The sequence below is a fragment of the Tympanuchus pallidicinctus genome, unplaced genomic scaffold, assembly GCF_026119805.1.
Source record: "Tympanuchus pallidicinctus isolate F22 unplaced genomic scaffold, pur_lepc_1.0 scaffold53, whole genome shotgun sequence".
Lineage (NCBI taxonomy): Eukaryota > Metazoa > Chordata > Aves > Galliformes > Phasianidae > Tympanuchus > Tympanuchus pallidicinctus.
In genome coordinates, this window is record NW_026294773.1 from 74,644 (window position 1) to 91,879 (window position 17,236).

A 17,236-nucleotide genomic window follows, 5' to 3' on the forward strand; every position below is an offset into this window, starting at 1 on the left:
CATCTTCCTCCCACCACAACAGAGGCTGTCGCATCTCTGCTGCTGTTCTTCCCCTGTCCATGTGGGGAAACCGAGGCACGCAAGTGGCTGAGCTTAGCCCAAGCTGTGCTCCTGGGTCCATGCAGCTCCAGGGAGCTGAGATGGAGGACACAGCACATCCCAGGGGGCAAACAGGACAGAGGGATGGAGCGCAGCACCCCCAGAGCAGGCAGCATTGATGCTGGGGGCACCCATGGCACCCCGACAGCGCAAGGAGCGAATGCAGGCTGCTGCATGGAGAAATAAGGTGAGCACAGCCTTGCATACAAAAATACCTCTATTGCTCACTGCGTGGGGGCTGCAGACCCTGCTGTCCGTGGCCTCACCTGCCCACAGCCCCCGTGAGCTCCCGACTGCACGGACAGGTCTGGCTCCCATAGCAGAGGCACGGGGCTGCTGTGCCATCAGCACACACAGTGCCACGTCCCTGCTGAGTCCTGGCTCCCTTTCCCTCCTGCCCATCAGGACTCCAGGTCTCTGGAGAGCCGCAGCAGCTCCTTCTGGCTGTCGATGGCTTTCAGGTGCTGCAGATACGCCCAGGTGGAGACGGGGCTCCGCACGCTCAGCGACTGCTCCGAGCCTGCAGGGTGAGGGATGGGCTCAGTGAGACCCCCCTCCTCATTGCTCACGTCCCCATCTCTGCCTGCAGCCTGACCCACGGCTCCTCCTCTGTCCCCCCCAACTTGGCTTGTGGGTCCTCCTAAACTGCCCACCTCATTGCAATCCCCTTCATCGCCCCAATTTGGTTCATGGGTTCCCCCTCTCGCTCAGCTCATTTGAAGCCCCTCCATCATCTCCTGTTGGGTTCTTGGGCCCCCCCCTCTTGCTCAGCTCACTGAAATCCCCTCCATCTTCTCAACTGCGGCTTTCTGATCCCCCTCCATCACCCTTAGCTCAGCCCACTGAACCCTCTTTGTGTGGCTCACGGATCCCCTCTATTCCCCACTGCCCATCTCAACGAAATCCCCCCAACACCTCCAAGGTTTCAGTCCCAGGACCCTCCCACCTCCCCCTTGGCACTAAAGGAGCAGAAGAAAATGGGACCAGGTGCGTTCCATGGGGCAAAGTGATGCCCAGCTGGAAATGCCGAGGCACCAACAACACCATCCCAGTGTTCACATCCCTCCACTTTTAAAGAACAACAGGCACACCAGTGGACCCTATTAATGCACTTAACGAGTAAACCTCATTAAAAGCCCAGCCCCACACCTACATGTGCTGATCCTGACGGCCCTGGCATCCTCTGGTCGGTGTGGGGAGCGATTCCGCAGTGGGGACAGCGGAGCTGGGTGCATACAGAAAGCAGGAGCTGAGTGACGGCCCCCCAGCCCCATGACACCCCCAACCCCATGACACCCCAAACCCCACAACCCCCCAGCCCCACTCACCATGTGCCTGGCCCCGGCAGCGCTGCAGGACGCGCACCGTCTTCGCCATCATGTGCTGTGGGCAATGCACACAGAGGTCGACTCGTTGCCACCCAGCACCATTTTGCTCCCAGCTGGGAAAACACCCTGGCAGCTTCAGCAGAAACTGCCCTCCTCACCCCCACCGTGGGGCACGGCTGATGCTGCGTGGATGCTCTGGGCCAAGCAGCGCCCACAAAGGGGGGGTCCAAGGGGAGCAGCCCCCCACCGCCACTCACCATCTTCTCAAAGTTGATGAGGTTCTCGGCCAGCGTGCGGTTGCCCTCGTGGATGAAGGTCAAGTCTGCAACAGGAGGGGATGAGGGTGGAGGGAGGGGGGGGGGGGCGTCGGGGTGAGCCCTGGGTTTGGTTTCTCAGTCCCCTGGGTGCGCAAAGCTGTGGTACGCACCTTTAAGGAGGAGGGGGACGAAGGGGATGATGGGGGGGCTCAGCTTGGCGACGGCCAGACGATAGACCCGGTGGTTCCATGATGGGTCCTGGGGACAGGCAGAGGGATGGGGGCTGATGGGGCAGCAGAGATGTGGGGAGGGGGTGCCCTGGAACAACGCATCCCAAACGTGGGAGCACACGTTGCACCACCTCCGTGCCATCCCTGTGTATTAAGGGAAGCAGGAGCAGCATGGAGTGGCAGTAAACCCAGAGACATGGGGCAGGCACAGAACCCCCCAGCTCTGCTTCCTGACCCCTCAACCCCATCCCATCACCGAGACCCTCCAGCGCCATGGGAAGCAGCTGCACTCACCAGCATCCGCTCCAGCGCCGCGTGCAGCTTACGGATCTTGTGGGGCAGCCTCTGCACAGAGAGGGGGTCAGGATGGCCTCACGAACCACTGTCCCCAACCCCCTAAATCTCCATGCACCTCCAAGACCTCCATCCCAATTCCCCTCTTTGGGATCTGTGATGTTGCTTGGTCTGGGTGCTTGGCAGCAATGGTCCTTCCAACTCAACCATCCCAAGGTTCTATGATCCCTAAGGACCCTTCCAACCCAACCATTCCATGGTTCCATGATCTTTAAGGACCCCTCCAACCCAACCATCCCATGGTTCTGTGATCTTTAAGGTCCCTTTCAACCCAACCATCCCATGGTTCCATGATCCCTAAGGACCCTTTCAACCCAACCATCCCATGGTTCCATGATCTTTAAGGTCCCTTCCAATAGTTGCATCCTTATCTTCATGGGAAATGCGCTCCCTGCCTCCCCAGGCCTTGGATTGCAGCTCATGTGGGAACCCAGGAGCTTGGCCACCCCTGATCTTTGTCATGGAGACTCGGATCTGTCACTGCAGAGCCCAGGGGAGGTGGCAGGAGCCCACGGGCTGTTACCTCCCAGGTCTTGGCAAGGCGGCTCACGGCTGTGTTGCTCACACCAAACATCACCGCGAAGAAGGAATTCAGATTCTTCTGCTCCTTGAGGCTGCGGCCATGGGATGAGGTGAGCGGGGAAGACACCAACCTGTCCCAGTTGGTGGAGGGGACACTGGGGACACTCACTGTGCAGCCAGCTTGATGAACTTGCGCAGCAGTTGGGCTCTCCTGCCCAGCTCAGGGCAGAGGCACAGCTCGGTGGCCACCCAGTACTGTAGCTCGTTGAAACGCCGCATCATTCGCTCCAGGTTGGCTGTCGTCACCTCGTGGAACTTCTGTGGCCCCACGATGTAGTGGATCATCTCCACCTGGCGTGGCAGAGGATGGGCGGAGATGTGACAGGGGGACCCCCAGAATCACCCTGGAGGATTGAATCCCCCTTCCCCGGCATCCAGGTGCTGCCATTACCTGGTGGATGCTCTTGAAGAGGTTCCAGTCATGGTCTGTGAGGTGGCTGGCCAGGTCTTTGGAGCTGATGAGATCCAACGTGTCCGAGGAGCCAACGTGGGGGCCCAACTGCTCAGGGTGGGGGGTCTGCACACAGAATGGGGGTGAGGGACACCCCAGTCCAGAGCCAGGATCAGAGCTGGGCTCACCAAGGCCCTCCATTACCTCCACTTGGTTCATGGGTCCCCCCCTACCGCCCAGTTATTGAAATCCCCTCCATCCTTTCCCTTGTGTTTCATGGCTCCCCCTATTGCTCAGCTCACTGAAATCACCTCCTCCAGCGGGATTCATGCCCCCCCTACCGCCCGGCTCACTGAAATCCCCTTCATCCTCTCCATCGTGGCTCCCTGATTCCTTTCTCTCACTCATCAAACCCTCTCCATTCTGGCTCACGGGTCTCCCTCTATTCCCTCCTGCTCAGCTCATTGAACTCCCACCCTTCGCCTCTATCTCAACTCACAGATGCCCCCCCAAATCACCTCACAGACCCCCCTGGAGCTGAAGGACCAGAAGCAATGCCAGCAGCTCCACGGACCAAAGCGACGCCCAACCCAGTTCCAGAACCACAACACGAGGATTCCCCCCCAGCACCTCCCATCCCATGCCAACCCCCCCCCCCCCCCCCCAGCTCACCAAACTGCTCAGCTCCTCCACGCTGACAGCAAAGAGCCTCTCGTTGAGCCCCAGCGAGGTGAACACCCCCACGGCGTCCAGCTGCAGCCCCACTTTCTCTGCAGGAGACGGGAGGATGGGTGCTGAGCTGCTGCAGAGCTCAGGGACCCTGGAGTGACCCGGGACCACCGCTCACCTCCGGATGAATTCACCTTCACCAGGAGGTGCTCTTCATCCCAGCCGAGCTGTGGAGCGAGGGACTGCAGCACATCCCGCACCGATGCGTTGACGGGCAGCACCATCACCAGGCACGAATGGTCAGCTCTGTAGATCTCGTAGGGCACTGTCAGGGTGGAGGCGTCAGCACTGCGACCACATCCGGAGGGATCAGGCGCCATGGCTGTGCCCGCACTCCCTGTACCTTTATCCTGGGCTCTTAAGGCACAGCTGCTGCTCAAAGCCGCCTCGTCTTGGCTGGAGAGCCAGCTCATGGAGCTCCGAGACTGCAGCGAGAGGGGGGAGAGTGGGAAGCGTGGCACCCCCATGATACCCCGCTTCTGGGGATCCCATCTCCCTGTTCCTGACACCCCCAGGGCTGCCCCTACCTTGGGCTGGGGAGAAATGCTGCTGTCCCCATTCTCCATCCTGCACCAAGAGGAGGAAAGGAGTCGTTAAGAGGGCAGCAGGCTTAGGATGCCGCCCTCAGGGCCACAAGGGTGGAGGTGGCACCAGGTCATTATGGGATGGAGATGTCTGAAGTCACCCCGAGGGCACAAGGGCGCAACGGACGGAGGTGGCACAGGGTCATTATGGGATGGAGACACCCGTGGCACTCACGCTCGGGGCCGCCGCCGCTCCTGCTCCTGCACCATGGCCCCCAGCCGAGGGTCCTGGCTCACCAGGTCAGCGAGGTTCTATGGGAGGACAGGGGGGGCACTCAGTGTGACCCAGCGGTGACGTGGGGACCCCAAGGGGCTGCCCTGTGCTCCCAGTACCTGCAGCAGAGCCGTGGTGCTGCGGTCGCCCTGCAGCAGCCGCCCGTAGAGCAGCACCCACTGGCTCACCAGGCGCAGGATCTTGCGGCGCTTGTGCAGGCAGTAGGTGGCTTTCTCCTGCTCTGAGCCATCCAGCGGCTCTGCGCGGAAACTGGGACCAGTTAAGGGCACCAGTATGGAGGATGTGGGCAAAGGCAGCCAGAGGACCCCTCGCACCACGAGCACAGGGAATGGGGACGTGCCCTTCGCTTGGAGATTTGGGGTCCCCACCGCCATCCCAATGCGCCATTAAGGGGACGGGGACCAAGGTGGTCCCTGCAGGAGGGGCTGCATGCCACGGGCCCCCCATCAGCAGCAGAAGGATATTGATGCAGCAGAGCCCTGCAGAGCTGTGAGGTCGGCATGAACACAGTGTAGGTCAGCAGGAAATCCCCCAGGAGTGTGTCTGGAAGAGAGCAGACAGCCCCGCTGTGCTGCGCCCGCACCGGGCTGGGGACAACCCTGTGGGGTTGCCATGGGCTCTTCCACCTCACAGCTCCCATTGGGTCACGTTTAGCTTCTAAAGGCCGAGGAAAGGGCTGAGAAGAATGCGGATGTATTATTTTTTGGAATGAAGGGAAAGGCTTTTTGGAATGGAAATCATAAAAAGTTGGGCGCGGGGAGGAGGTTGGATGCCGGTTCTGCAGTTGGGATTTTTTACCCGCTGGGGGCACCTCCTGGCTCCCGGCTCTCCCTGTTCTGCAGCTCTGCGTGGGGGGTGTGGGGACGTGGGAGAGGAGGGAGGAGACGCTCTGCAGTTCTCCCAGCCCAAAGCAGGGATTTGATGGAGAGAAAAGGGCAGCCCCCACCTACCCACGGGGTCGTAAAGCGTGGCGTCGAGCCTCATGAACTCCAGCAGGTGCTCCAGGATCTTCTCTGGTGTCCCAGCCATCACCAGGTACCTGAAGCGCATCAAGGACGGCTTTGGCATCCCCATTGCCACGATTCTCCCCAAATTCCCCCAAGAGAAGGCTCAGGGAAAGGCCAGCAGTGTGCTTGCAGCAGGAGGGACGGGGACGGGCAGCTGTTGCTGTCACCTGCTGCTCCGCGTCGTGGTCGGCTGGCTGCTGCCTCCCTGCAGGTTCTTTTGCAGCACCAGCACCACCTTCCCGTGCTCCTTCAGGCGCATGGTGTTGGCTTCCACATCCTAAATGGGGAAAGCAGCCTTCAGCCTGGCTTGGTGACCACAGCCTGTCCTCCCCAGGCTGATCCCTGGGCAAAGCCAGCTGCCAGCAAGCAGCACGGGCTGCAGAGTGCATTGCTTCTTCCACCCCAGCACTCTGTTGGCACTGCACGGTGGTTCACTGCATCCCATCCCCCTGCAACAACCACACTTTGCACATCCCAGAGCAAACCCCACATCCCACAGCCACAGGAAGGTCCTGGGATGGTGCCCAGCACAGGAGATCCCAGCTGCCCACCTTGAGGATGCGGTTGAAATCCTGTTTGTCCACCCTCAGGAAGTGGCAGTTGTCCTCCCTCAGGATGATGCTGGCCGCTCGGGGTGCATCATTCACAAGTGCCAGCTGCCCAAAATCGTCCCCTTCATGCAACGTGGCCACCAAGCCCTGCAAGGGGACGGGGCTAACCCAAACCCGAACCTGACCCAGGCCAGGTTGGAGAAACGGGGCGCACCTTGGCACCAAGGTGACAGCAGGGATGGGGTGGAGGCTTGGGGACGCACCTACCTTGCCATGGGTGACCACGTTCACCGAACCCTTCCAGACGATGTACCACGAGGTGCCTTTATCCCCTTGGCTGAACACTGCGGGGGAAACGGTGGTGTGAGTGAGAGCCAGAGCATCCCTCGTCAGCCCCCATCCCAACAACAACCTGCAGCCAGATGGGTGAGACCCCAAAGTACCTTCATCCGCCCCATCCCACCCAGCCACCCCTGCTCCACAGAGCCAGCAGGAGCATCCACACGGACAGCAATGCCCACCCAACCTGGGGATGCTGTCCTAGGGGCCATCCCATCCCCCAGCACACGGAATTCAGTGGGGACACTCACACACGGTGCCGGCTCGCTGGTGTGACTCGAACATCAGCACAGACGCCAGCTCTCGCTTCACCTGCAGCAAGGAGCAGCCACCCTCAGCATGGAGGGGACACGCAGGGTGACAACCCAGGGGTGGCTGCAAAGGGCCAGGAGAGCAGGAGGATGCGTGGAGGGGAGGCAGTGGGATGCAGGCGGGTTTGGAGGGGATGGATGCAGGCATGGAGGCAGCAGGGTGCAGCCCGCACTCACCGAGTTGGAGAGGTGAGCCACGGCTTTAATGTGGAGCAGCTCCTCAAAAATGAGTTCCAGCTCATCCTCTGTGCGCTGGGCAGGCCTGGGAGGGGGACAGGGGTGGTAAGTGGCCACTGAGAGCATCTCAAAGTTCTGGATTCCCTCCTGCATCCTCTCCAGTTCCAGAGGGGGAAAGGATGCTTGGGATTCCCTATCTGCAGCACCTCCAGCTGTGATTGGAGCAGGACGGAATCGAGCCACCGGGACCCCCAGGAGTAACCAGGAGCCCCCAGGAGCACCTAGAAGCCCCCCAGGAGCCCCCCAGCACTCACGGTTTGCGCAGGGCCATGGTGAGCAGTGCATCAGGCCCCAACTGTGCCAGGAAGGTCACCGCCTCCAGCAGCTCCTCCGCATCCCGCAGCCCCATGCGGGCTTCGGGGCTCAGCTCCAACTCAGCAAAGCGATAGAACTGGGTGTCCTTGTCCTGGAAATGCCACTCCTGTTTCACTGCGGGGAGGGAAGAGCACATGAGCTGGGGGTGTGGATCCATGGGTGACCCGGGATGCCCTCAGGGACCCCCTCACCGTGCGTCAGGACCCCGCCGTCCACCAGCACCTGCCCCACGCCGATGGCTTGGCTCCTTGTCTGGATGCCCAGCTCTGCATTCAGCATCCAGTCCACCAGCTCCTTTCCAGAGCAGCACCTCCTGCAAAGAGAGGGAAGAGTGAGGAAAACACCCACAATGAGGCTGCAGCATCTGGGACCCCTCCGAGGGACCCCCACCCTCCGAGGGTCTCCAAGGGGTGCTGGAGGTCCCACCTGTGGTGCCGCAGGTGATGCTTATGGTCCCGGATGAGGCTGGGGCTGGTGCTGGTGAGGTAGGTGAAGAGGAGCTTTCCAGCTCTCCAGATCTTCTCCGAGGATGCCTGGAGGGGAAATGAGGTTCTATGGTGCCTGGAGGGTGTTGGGCAGTGAGAGCTCCTCGCACCTCTTTGTGCTGAACCTGCTCAGTGCCCAGCTGTAGCCCATCCCAGCACCTCAGGATCTCCATCCCCAGCCCCAGGAATGGCTGATCCCAAAGGATCCACTGTGCCATCATGGCCTCCCACCCCCCCACCGCAGCCTTCCTTTTATTACTCCCCCCATCAGCCCTTCTCTGAATGCCACACTCGTGTCTCTGCAGCATCCTCACCTGGGTAAGGCTGTGTCCATAATCCAAGGAGGATTCAGCATCCAAAAGCGGGGTCTGGAAAAGCAAATAGAAAGTGTTGGTGGCCCCAAAAAGAAGGGCAAACGCAATGAAATGCAATGAAATCCACAATGCAAAGCAATGGAATGCAATGTAATCCTAACCCTGACCTTAGCCCTAACCCTAGCTGCTAACCCTAACCACCAACCCTAACCCAATGCAGAGCAATGCAATGCAACCCCTAGTCCTAAATTTCACCCTAACCCAAATGCAATGCCGTGGAATGCAATGAAAGCAGTGCAGTCCAGTGGAACCCTAACCCTAACTCCCTTCCTGCACACACCGTGCATCACTCAGCCCCATCTGCTCTGCACCAGGAGGGGGTGCACACACATCCCTGAGCCCCCACCAGCACCGTCCTCCTGAACGGTCCCCCCTGCAACACCTGCATCCACCAACCACCCACTTCCAGCTTTATTTTGGCCCATTTCAGCCACACCAACACGGAATGCCCTGCATCCATCAGGGAGAACAATTCAGGCACTGCTGGAAACCAGCAAGGAGGAGCTGGGATGCCTGAATGGGGCCACGAACGGACGCGGCTCAACGCACCCCACATCTCTGCGCTGCAGCAACCCCCCCACGTGCACAGCAGGGGACCCAAACCCTGCAACCTGCCCTGCAGCCACGTTTCACTCCGGGATGGGGAACGCACCGAAGGGAAAGAGCTGGGAGATGAAAGGATGAAAGGAGGAAGTTAAAAGCAAAGCCTTTGCGCGAAGGGATCAAAGGCACCGATGTGAGACACAGAGCGAGCGCTCGCTGCTGGCGGAGGACATCAGAGCGACCTGCAGGAAGGGAAGGGCGAGGGAAAGCCCCGAGCTTCTCCTCCAGCTTTGAAGCCTCATCCAGGAGAGGAGGATGGAAAAGACGTCGGATTCCAGCAGAAGGGCCCAGGGATGCTGCTCTGCACACTGCAAACTGGAGCAGCTCGCGTTCAACCACAAGGGATATTCCACCCAAATGGTTGTGATGCTCAGCCCTCTCCATCTGCATCCTTCACCACTGCCCTTCCTTTAGACCACTGCCATCAGCAGTGCTTTTTTTTCCTCCTGATTCTGCTTTTTTTCTGCTGTTTTCCCCCCTTTCTGGCTGTGCCACCAGCTCCCAACAGCCCTTCATCGCGCACTGAAGGCATCTGGAGCTCGAGCCCTATGGCACGGCATGGAGCATCCTTCTGGGAGCAGCTCCAGAGCAAGGCTTTGTGCCCTCAGGCTGTTTGTGGAGGATTTGAAAACCTCCCTGGGAAGATCCTGCAGCACTCAGGGCTGGTGGAGGTGCTCAAAAGGCCATTTTGGGCAGCGCTCATAATGCGATTTTGGGAATTCAGAGTCTTCTGGGTCAGATCTTCCGTGTAATTGAAAGGGTAAGGAAGCTTTGAGCAACTCCATTGAGAGGCACAGAGCAGCTGAAAGCCTCAATGCAAGAATCCAAGGCGGAGGAGCTGCAGAATCCTCCTCTACAAATGAATTGAATGCAAAATAAAACTGCTTTGCAGGGAGCTGAAGGGACCCCGAACCTCCCGGCACCACCGGGTGCAGGCAGGTGCTGGAGGTGGGCACCCACCTCTGGCTGCTCTGCATGGCTCAGGCTGCTCCATCGCCTCCAGCCCTTTCCGCACCCCACAGCCTTCCTCTTTCTCCTCCTCCTCCTCCTCTTCCTCCTCCCCGGGCTCACGGCAGCCCTTTGCAAGAGGCTCAGGAAGAGGCAGAAGCAAAGGAGCTCAGGAGCGCAGCGCTCTCCGGCCGCATCCGCAGCCTCCCGCTGTCACCAATGCGGGGACGCCTCCTCTTACTCACTCAGCAAACTTTCCCCGTGCCTCGTGACGCCCCGCCGAGCAGGAAACGCACCGACGGTTGTCGAGCAAATGTTTGCAAACCCGGAGCCGGGCTGCAGCCGGAGCTGCGGGACCCGCAGGGCGATGCCACCCACTGCGCCCGTCCCCAAGCAGAGCCGCCTCCGCAGTCACCCCTGTAACCCCGCTCCGTCCTTGGGGCAGAGAGCCAAGCCGTGCCACGGTGCTGCTCCAAGCAAGGACGGCCAAGGAGACTGAGAAACGCTTCCCTGCCCAAGGACAGCTGCTCACTGAGGTTTCTCCCCACCAGCTCCCCTTCCTGCACCACGGCACCCCATGGTTCCCAGGTCCGGCCCTTCAGGATGTTCCCCCCCCTCCTCCCTCCTTCCCAGCCCCCCGATGGCTGCAGCCCCGCAGCCGCCGTCTCCAAAGAGCTTCCGAAGGAGTTGCCTGTTTCCATCTTCCTGCTTACGGGACAGGAGGGATCCTGGTGGGCTCCAGAAATCCGGCAGCCGTGGGCGAGCGGCCAAGGCCGGCAGTGAGCGTTCTGCTTTGTTTGGGATCCCGGGGAAAAACAACAAGGAGCTATTTTGGGTTTTACGGCTCCAGAGAAAGTCCTCGCCCATCCGCAGGCTCTGAAGGAGAGGCGCCACGCCAGGGGCTCAGTTGTCCCCACGACCCCCGCTGGGAGGGGTCCATCCCCTCAATGCAATGATGGCACACATGGGGTGACCATGGCGCACTTGTGGTGGCAATAACCATGGCACTTATGGGGTGACAGTGGCAAATGTAGGGTGACAACGACAGTGGCTCTCGTGGGATGATGGTGGCACACATGGAGTGACAATGACCGTTGCACATATGGGGTGACTATGGCACACATGGGGTGACAGTGACCATGGCACATATGGGGTGACCATGGCACACGTGGGGTGACAATGACCGTTGCACTTATGGGGTGACAGTGGCAAATATGGGGTGACAATGACCATGGCACATATGGGGTGACCATGGCACACGTGGGGTGACAATGACCATGGCACATATGGGGTGACCATGGCACACATGGGGTGACAGGGGCAAACATGGGGTGACAATGACTGTGGCACATGTGGGGTGACCACGGCACACATGGGGTGACAATGACCATGGCACACGTGGGGTGACAATGACCGTTGCACTTATGGGGTGACAGTGGCAAACATGGGGTGACAATGACCATGGCACACATGGGGTGACAGTGGCACACATGGGGTGACGATGACCGTGGCACACGTGGCATGACCATGGCACATATGGGGTGATAATGACTGTGGCACATGTGGGGTGACAATGACCATGGCACAAGTGGGATGATCGTGGCACACATGGGATGACCGTGGCACACGTGGGGTGAGTGCAGCCATTGGGGACGGTGGTTGGTGTCACCCCACTGAGCTGGGAGACATTCGGTGCCAGGGAGACTCCTGGAGAGGTGGGGGGGAGTGACACAGAGCCAGGAGCTGCAGCAATGGAGAGGAGGGATGTGGCATCCCCAAGGCACAGCCAACCCAACCCTCATTCCTCCTCCCTGCCCCACCACCCTCCTACCTGCAGGAGAAAACGTCCCTTCTGTCCCCTTCCCCACAAATGCCCAGGGGGTGTCCCCGAGCACCGGGAGGCCGCACAGAGAGGAAGAGGGGGGGCACAATTCTGCCACGCTGTGAGTGCCACCATGCTTCACATTTTGCCCTATTTTGCCCAATTTCTGCCAGCCCAGCGCTTTAAAGCAGAAGTGTTGCAATGCGCTGCTGCCCCGTGCTTCACAGAGAGCAAACATCCAACATGGAGTCCCCAAACCCTTAAAGTTCTGGGGAGAAAAGCATCCAGAAGGATAGGGAAGAAAAGAAAAAGTGTGGGGGGGGGGAGAACAGAAAGTTCCATTGCAGCATGGGGAGCTTTTTGCTTCGGGAAGGAGGTTGTACAGGAATGCAAACAGACGGAATAAAGCGATTTCCTTTTGTTCCCTAAGGTTTGTCCTCAGCCAGGCTGTGTGAAGGTGAACGGCTGCAGCCCCTCCACCCCTCCAGCACTGAGGGGGGCTGCAAAGGGACGTTTTGCCCCATAGGGAAACAGCAGAAGGTTGGGGTTGTGGCGGTGTGCACCAAACCGCTGCCAAGCGACCGGTTTCTCTTGTAAGCAACGGCCTGAGCTGCTGGGGAGAGAATGTATGGAAGCCAGGGTTGGGTGTGGGGAAGGTGTTTCCTGCTGGCAGTGGGTTGGGGTGCTCTGCCCGGGCGCTGCGCTCTGGAGCACGGTGGCACCTGGTTCGTTCTGTGCTTTGCTGCCAAATCTGCCCCTGGGTTGGGGCTGAAGGCTGCACAGCTGAGCTCACGGCCAAGGAATGGGAACAGGGAAGCACAGCACGGACCTCAGGGCACCTGGAAGGCGGGGAAGGGCGGAGGGTTGAGCTCAGCATGGGGATCCCGCTCGGCTCCAACTCCCCCAGCCCCTGGGTGCGGGGTGGGATGCTCCTATAAAGTGTTTTCCCTCTTTTTCCTTCAGGTTTGTCCCACTGTGGGAAAGGGCCACCCCCAGCAAGAGGGGACAGCGTGGGGCTGGCACTGGGGACATTTGTCCAGCAGGTGCCAACAGCTCTTGGCAAAGGGACATGAAATGGGACGGGGGCAGAGGGGTGGAGGGGGTTGGAGATGTTCGTTCTGGTAAGGGCGCAGAGGTGGAGGCAAACAGCATGCAAGATCCTGCATGTGGGGTCAGTACCCGCGGCCCCTGCTCTCCCCATGTCCCCATACCCACTGTCCCCACTGTCCCACATCCCCGTATCCCACCTCCCTCTTGTCCCCGTAACCCACAGCCCCCGCTGCCCCGCACTCACCCAGCGGATGCCTTGGATGCGGGGCAGGCTCCCCCCCTCTCCCTCCAGCCTGATCTCGTAGCTGGAGCTCCGGAACAAGTGCATCTTCTTCAGCAGCACCGACAGCCGCTTATTGTCCCCACCGGAACCACCGGGTGACACCGGCGGCGGCGTGGCGGGGGGGACAGCCCCGAGACAACGCTCCAGCCCGGTCCGTCGGCAACGGGTCCCCACCGGAGCCGCTCCCCGCCGCTCCGCCTCCCCCCCGCTGCCGATCCCGGTCCCGGTTCCGGTGGCGATGGCGGTCCCGGCCCCGCGCACCTTCATGCGGCGGCTCCGCGGGGCCGGGCCGGGCTGGGCTCGGGGTCGGTGCCGGTACCGCCGCAGCCGCCGCCGCCGCCGCCGCGCTCCGCCCCGGAGAGAGAACGGATGGGAGGAGGGAACGGGGCCGTCCTCGCACCCCGCCCCGCCCCGAATGCCTCGATCCTCCGTTCCCAACCGGACCCCGAGCGCTGCGCACCCCGGGGACCTTTTTATGGACAGCTCGTCCCCAAAGCTCCCATCTCCGTGGGCCCCCCCGGCCCCGAGCTCAGCCCCATCCCTCAGCACCGCGGTGTCCCCACGTGTCCCCGTCCTTCCTGGGACGTTCTGTCCCTTTTCCCACTCGACACACTCGAAGCCCCCCGGTATCCAAAGGTTTAGGGCAGAGGAGGGGACTTGGAACACGGCCCAGGGGTCCTGGGAGCGCAGACACTGGGGCTTTAGGCCAGAAAGCAAAGGTTTGCTGCCAAAGTGAGCTGTCACTTTTGAAATTAACCTTTTATTTTTCTCTATTAAAATCTATATTTAAACGGCCCCCAGCCCAACCAGCAGGGAGGAACATCAGCTAAAGGCGAGCAGTCTGCAGGCACCCCGGGGACTTTGGGGTCAATATTGGGCTCCTCACCACTGTCACCACCCTGGAGCTGTCGTGTAGGATGGGGAACTGGCAATCCTTCCTCCCACCATCCTCTTCATCCGTGTGCTGGATCGTCTGAAGCTCTGCCTTCATGCCCCACATGTCGGCCTGAACTCGGGCTGTGCCTGGAGGTGCAGCTCCTCCTGGCCCCCAAACAGGCCTCCCAACCCCGAGTGCTTCCTTCCTCTGGCAGCAGGAACCATGCCTTTTCCTAAGCAAACACCAGTGCCACGTTTCCTGCCCCACACCGTGGGCACAGACTGCAGCAGCCCTGGTGCTTTGTGGGCATCTCCTCATCCACATCTATGCATCTCCCCATCCATCTGGGCACCTCTGCCTCCAGGTGTGCATTTCCCCATCCATGCGGGCACCTCGCCATCCATGTGTGCATCTCCTTGTGTGCATCCCTGCCTCCACGTATGCATCTCCCCATCCACGTGTGCATTTTCCCATCCCCCATCCACGTGTGCATCCCCCCCGTCCGCACATTGCACTCTCTGGCCACAAACCTCCCTTTTGCTCTGTTGCTTTTTGACCACTGGCAGCTGGGAGCAATTCGGAGCTGCTCCTGCTCTCAAGGAGCTGATGCTGGAGTGGAAATGCTGCTGCTCACAGCCAGGAATCGGCCCCAGTGCTGCATGCAGGGAGGATGCTGGCTCGGTTGCTGCAGGGAGGAACCTTTGGAAAGTTCCCCAGGCCGATGGAAGCCTCTGAACTGCTTTATGCTCTGCACAAGGAGGATCTGCTCACCTCTGACCGGCCCCTGGGTCCCTGCTGACGTGCACCAGAGGTCCCTGTGCTGTGCAGTCACGTCCCCGTGCAGATTAGAGAGAATTAAGTCTGGGTGGGGAAGGAGGAAGAGGTGTGAGGAAGGCCTGGAGCCTTTGGGAGAAGCCTCACCCCTCCAATAACCTCTCCCTCTTCCTGCAGCTCATCCCACCTCCCCACAGCCCCACCAGCAGCACCAAGGAGCATTCCCTGCTGCTCTCCTCCCTTCCTCCCATCCCTCATTCCTGGGAACCTCTTGAAGGCTGTGGCTGTCCCAGCTGTGCTGGTTGGTGGCACTGTTTGCTCCCTTGTGGACGCAGCACCTGCAGGAAGGAGGACAAACCGTGGGCAGGGTGGCTCCCAACACTCTGCACCCCGTTGTCCCACCATCGCTGGACCACTAAGAGATGCTCCAGGCAGGGGAATGAGAGCATCCTGCAGCAATGCTGCCCCTGCTGCGTCCTTGCAGGACAAGATGACACAGAACCAGCAGGGCTCTGAGGGTGTCACCAATCTGATGGCCTTTACAGAGCACAGAACCCCAGCACTGTGCACCCAGCAGCCCTGCTTGCATCCAGCATTTGCTTATCCAGCTGCAAACCAAGCACAGGAATGCCAGAACCTTGCAACCCCGCTGCTGCCAGCATAGGGTCACACATCCCCAAAGGCTGCAGCAGCCACCAGAGCAGCTCCTGCCTGCCATAAAATGCAAACAGAGCAGCTCTGCTTTATCTGAGCCTTTATCACTGCATTTTAACTTGCTCGCTTTATCAGCGCTTGAATAATAATTAATCTCCTGCAGCAGGCAGGCCTGGCCCCCTGGCAATGTGCCTTTGCTGGGAGCGGGGTGGTTTGCAGAGAGGTGCCCATGGGTTGGGTCCCGCTTGGATCTCAGCACAGCAGCGGCGTGGAATGGGGGCAACCAGACTCCCAAAGGGTCTTTTTTTGTTTGGTTGGTTGTTTTTTTTTGCCCTGTGTTTCATGGATGGTTTAGTGGCAAAAGAGAGCAAAGCACGCGTGCAACAAAACCAACGACAAAACCTGTTTCTATGGGCAGCTCAGGGCACAAACATCTCGCTCTTGCCATATAAACAAGGCCACCACTGAGCCCCTCCGTCCACAGGCTCTTTCATAAATCATGCTGGGGATAAAATAGCATTCGAGGAATGCAGTGAGCTGGACTTGGTGCTCTGTGGGAAAAGCAGTGCTGGTGGCACATCAGGCTGCTGCTCCTTATAGCTCCAGGGCTGCCCTTTCCCACAGAGCACCAGGCTGTGGGTCCTAAGGGTTGCATCCTGGCTGCAGCAAAGCTGGATCATTGGCTCAGGTGTCCCCTGAATGGAAAAAGAACCAATCCAAACAGATTTGGGTTTGATTTGCAAAGCCTGACCGTATTGCGTGCATCCTGCATCCCTCTGCATCCTGCATCCTTTGCACCACGTGCATCCTGCATCCCTTGGGTTCATTTGCAAAACCCAACTGCACTGAATGCATCTTGCATCCCTTCATCTCTAGGTTTGACTTGCAGAGCCCAACTGCACCCCATGCATCCTCCACACCTCTGCATCCTGCATCCCTCTGCATCCTGCATCCTTCTGCATCCTCCACTCCTCTGCATCCTCCACACCTCTGCATCCTCCACACCTCTGCATCCTGAATCCCTCTGCATCCTCCACTCCTCTGCATCCTGCATCCCTCTGCATCATCCTCCAGGCTGAGCACGCAGAGCAGAGACGTGGTGACGATCGTGTCCCAAAGGCTGTGCTTGGCAACTTTTATTTCCCTTGGATGAAAGACCGACTGCTGCTGCTTGCAGGGTGCAAACCTCTGCCCTGCTCCACTCACATGCATGCTCCAGATTCGTCCCAGCTCTTGCTCACCCTACAAGCACAGATTTCCAGAGTGTGGAGATACCAAATCTCAGCCCCAGAGATGGCACAGCGCTGAGGGTGATGCACAGGGCAGCAATTCCAGCTCTCTTATCCAAATCTACAACCATTCCTCACTGCCTCCTCCATTTAGGGATCATTTCGGGGTCTTCTGGTGTGTTTGCATGGGAGATTCTGAACGAGAAGCAGCTCAGCTCTTTGTATCAGGGATGGGAATGCCTGCCGGCATGTGGCTGTCAAAGAGATTTTAGTATTTATCACCTCTTGGGCTTAACAGGATAATAAATCGGTGTTGAGAATACAATTGTGAGGAAAACGGCTCTAAATTACAGCTCTCTGAGCACACTGCCTCATCCCCCAGCATTGGTGCTTTATGTATCTCTTGTCCTCAAACCATATTTTGCTCCTTTTTAACCAGCGCGGCCTTTCCTAATTTACACCATCGTTACTTTGAGGGATATGGCTTCCATTATGATTACCATTATTATCCCAGCGCAGTTTTTGTGAGTGCCTCATTGCGACACCCAGCATTAAATAACCCTTCGGGTTTAGCCCGCATGATTTGTA

General features: G+C 59.4%; 1 protein-coding gene across 2 annotated transcripts; it reads right to left on the reverse strand.

The window, feature by feature from the left end:
- Window positions 1-298: 298 nt before the first annotated feature.
- Window positions 299-13,454, reverse strand: RAPGEF3 (Rap guanine nucleotide exchange factor 3). Of its 2 annotated transcripts, XM_052705227.1 has the most exons (28): window positions 9,972-10,559; window positions 9,194-9,864; window positions 8,349-8,402; window positions 7,976-8,082; window positions 7,741-7,862; window positions 7,489-7,663; window positions 7,175-7,259; window positions 6,938-6,998; window positions 6,615-6,691; window positions 6,348-6,494; window positions 5,964-6,073; window positions 5,740-5,828; window positions 5,254-5,332; window positions 4,888-5,038; window positions 4,730-4,806; window positions 4,498-4,537; window positions 4,314-4,395; window positions 4,089-4,235; window positions 3,914-4,011; window positions 3,242-3,367; window positions 2,960-3,141; window positions 2,792-2,882; window positions 2,209-2,259; window positions 1,855-1,942; window positions 1,685-1,749; window positions 1,428-1,482; window positions 1,253-1,324; window positions 299-619 (listed from the first exon to the last, which is right to left on the reverse strand). In XM_052705227.1, the coding sequence occupies exons 2-28, from the start codon at window positions 9,251-9,253 to the stop codon at window positions 501-503; spliced, it is 2,610 nt and encodes an 869-aa protein (XP_052561187.1). In that variant the 5' UTR covers window positions 9,254-9,864; window positions 9,972-10,559; the 3' UTR covers window positions 299-500. The 2 variants fall into 2 exon arrangements, with proteins under 2 accessions (XP_052561187.1, XP_052561186.1); XM_052705226.1 differs by lacking the exons at window positions 9,194-9,864; window positions 9,972-10,559 and adding an exon at window positions 13,076-13,454.
- Between the last annotated feature and the right edge of the window lie 3,782 nt (window positions 13,455-17,236).

What these genes read in the sequence shown, in the direction of transcription:
- RAPGEF3 (XM_052705226.1), bottom strand. Translation starts at nt 13,381, where the DNA reads ATGAAGGTGCGCGGGGCCGGGACCGCCATCGCCACCGGAACCGGGACC. An exon ending in GAGCGGCGGCGGCCCCGAGC is followed by an intron (nt 4,538 to 4,729) that starts GTGAGTGCCACG and finishes CTCTTGGTGCAG; the next exon opens with GATGGAGAATGGGGACAGCA. An exon ending in TCTTCAAGAGCATCCACCAG is followed by an intron (nt 3,142 to 3,241) that starts GTAATGGCAGCA and finishes CTGCCACGCCAG; the next exon opens with GTGGAGATGATCCACTACAT.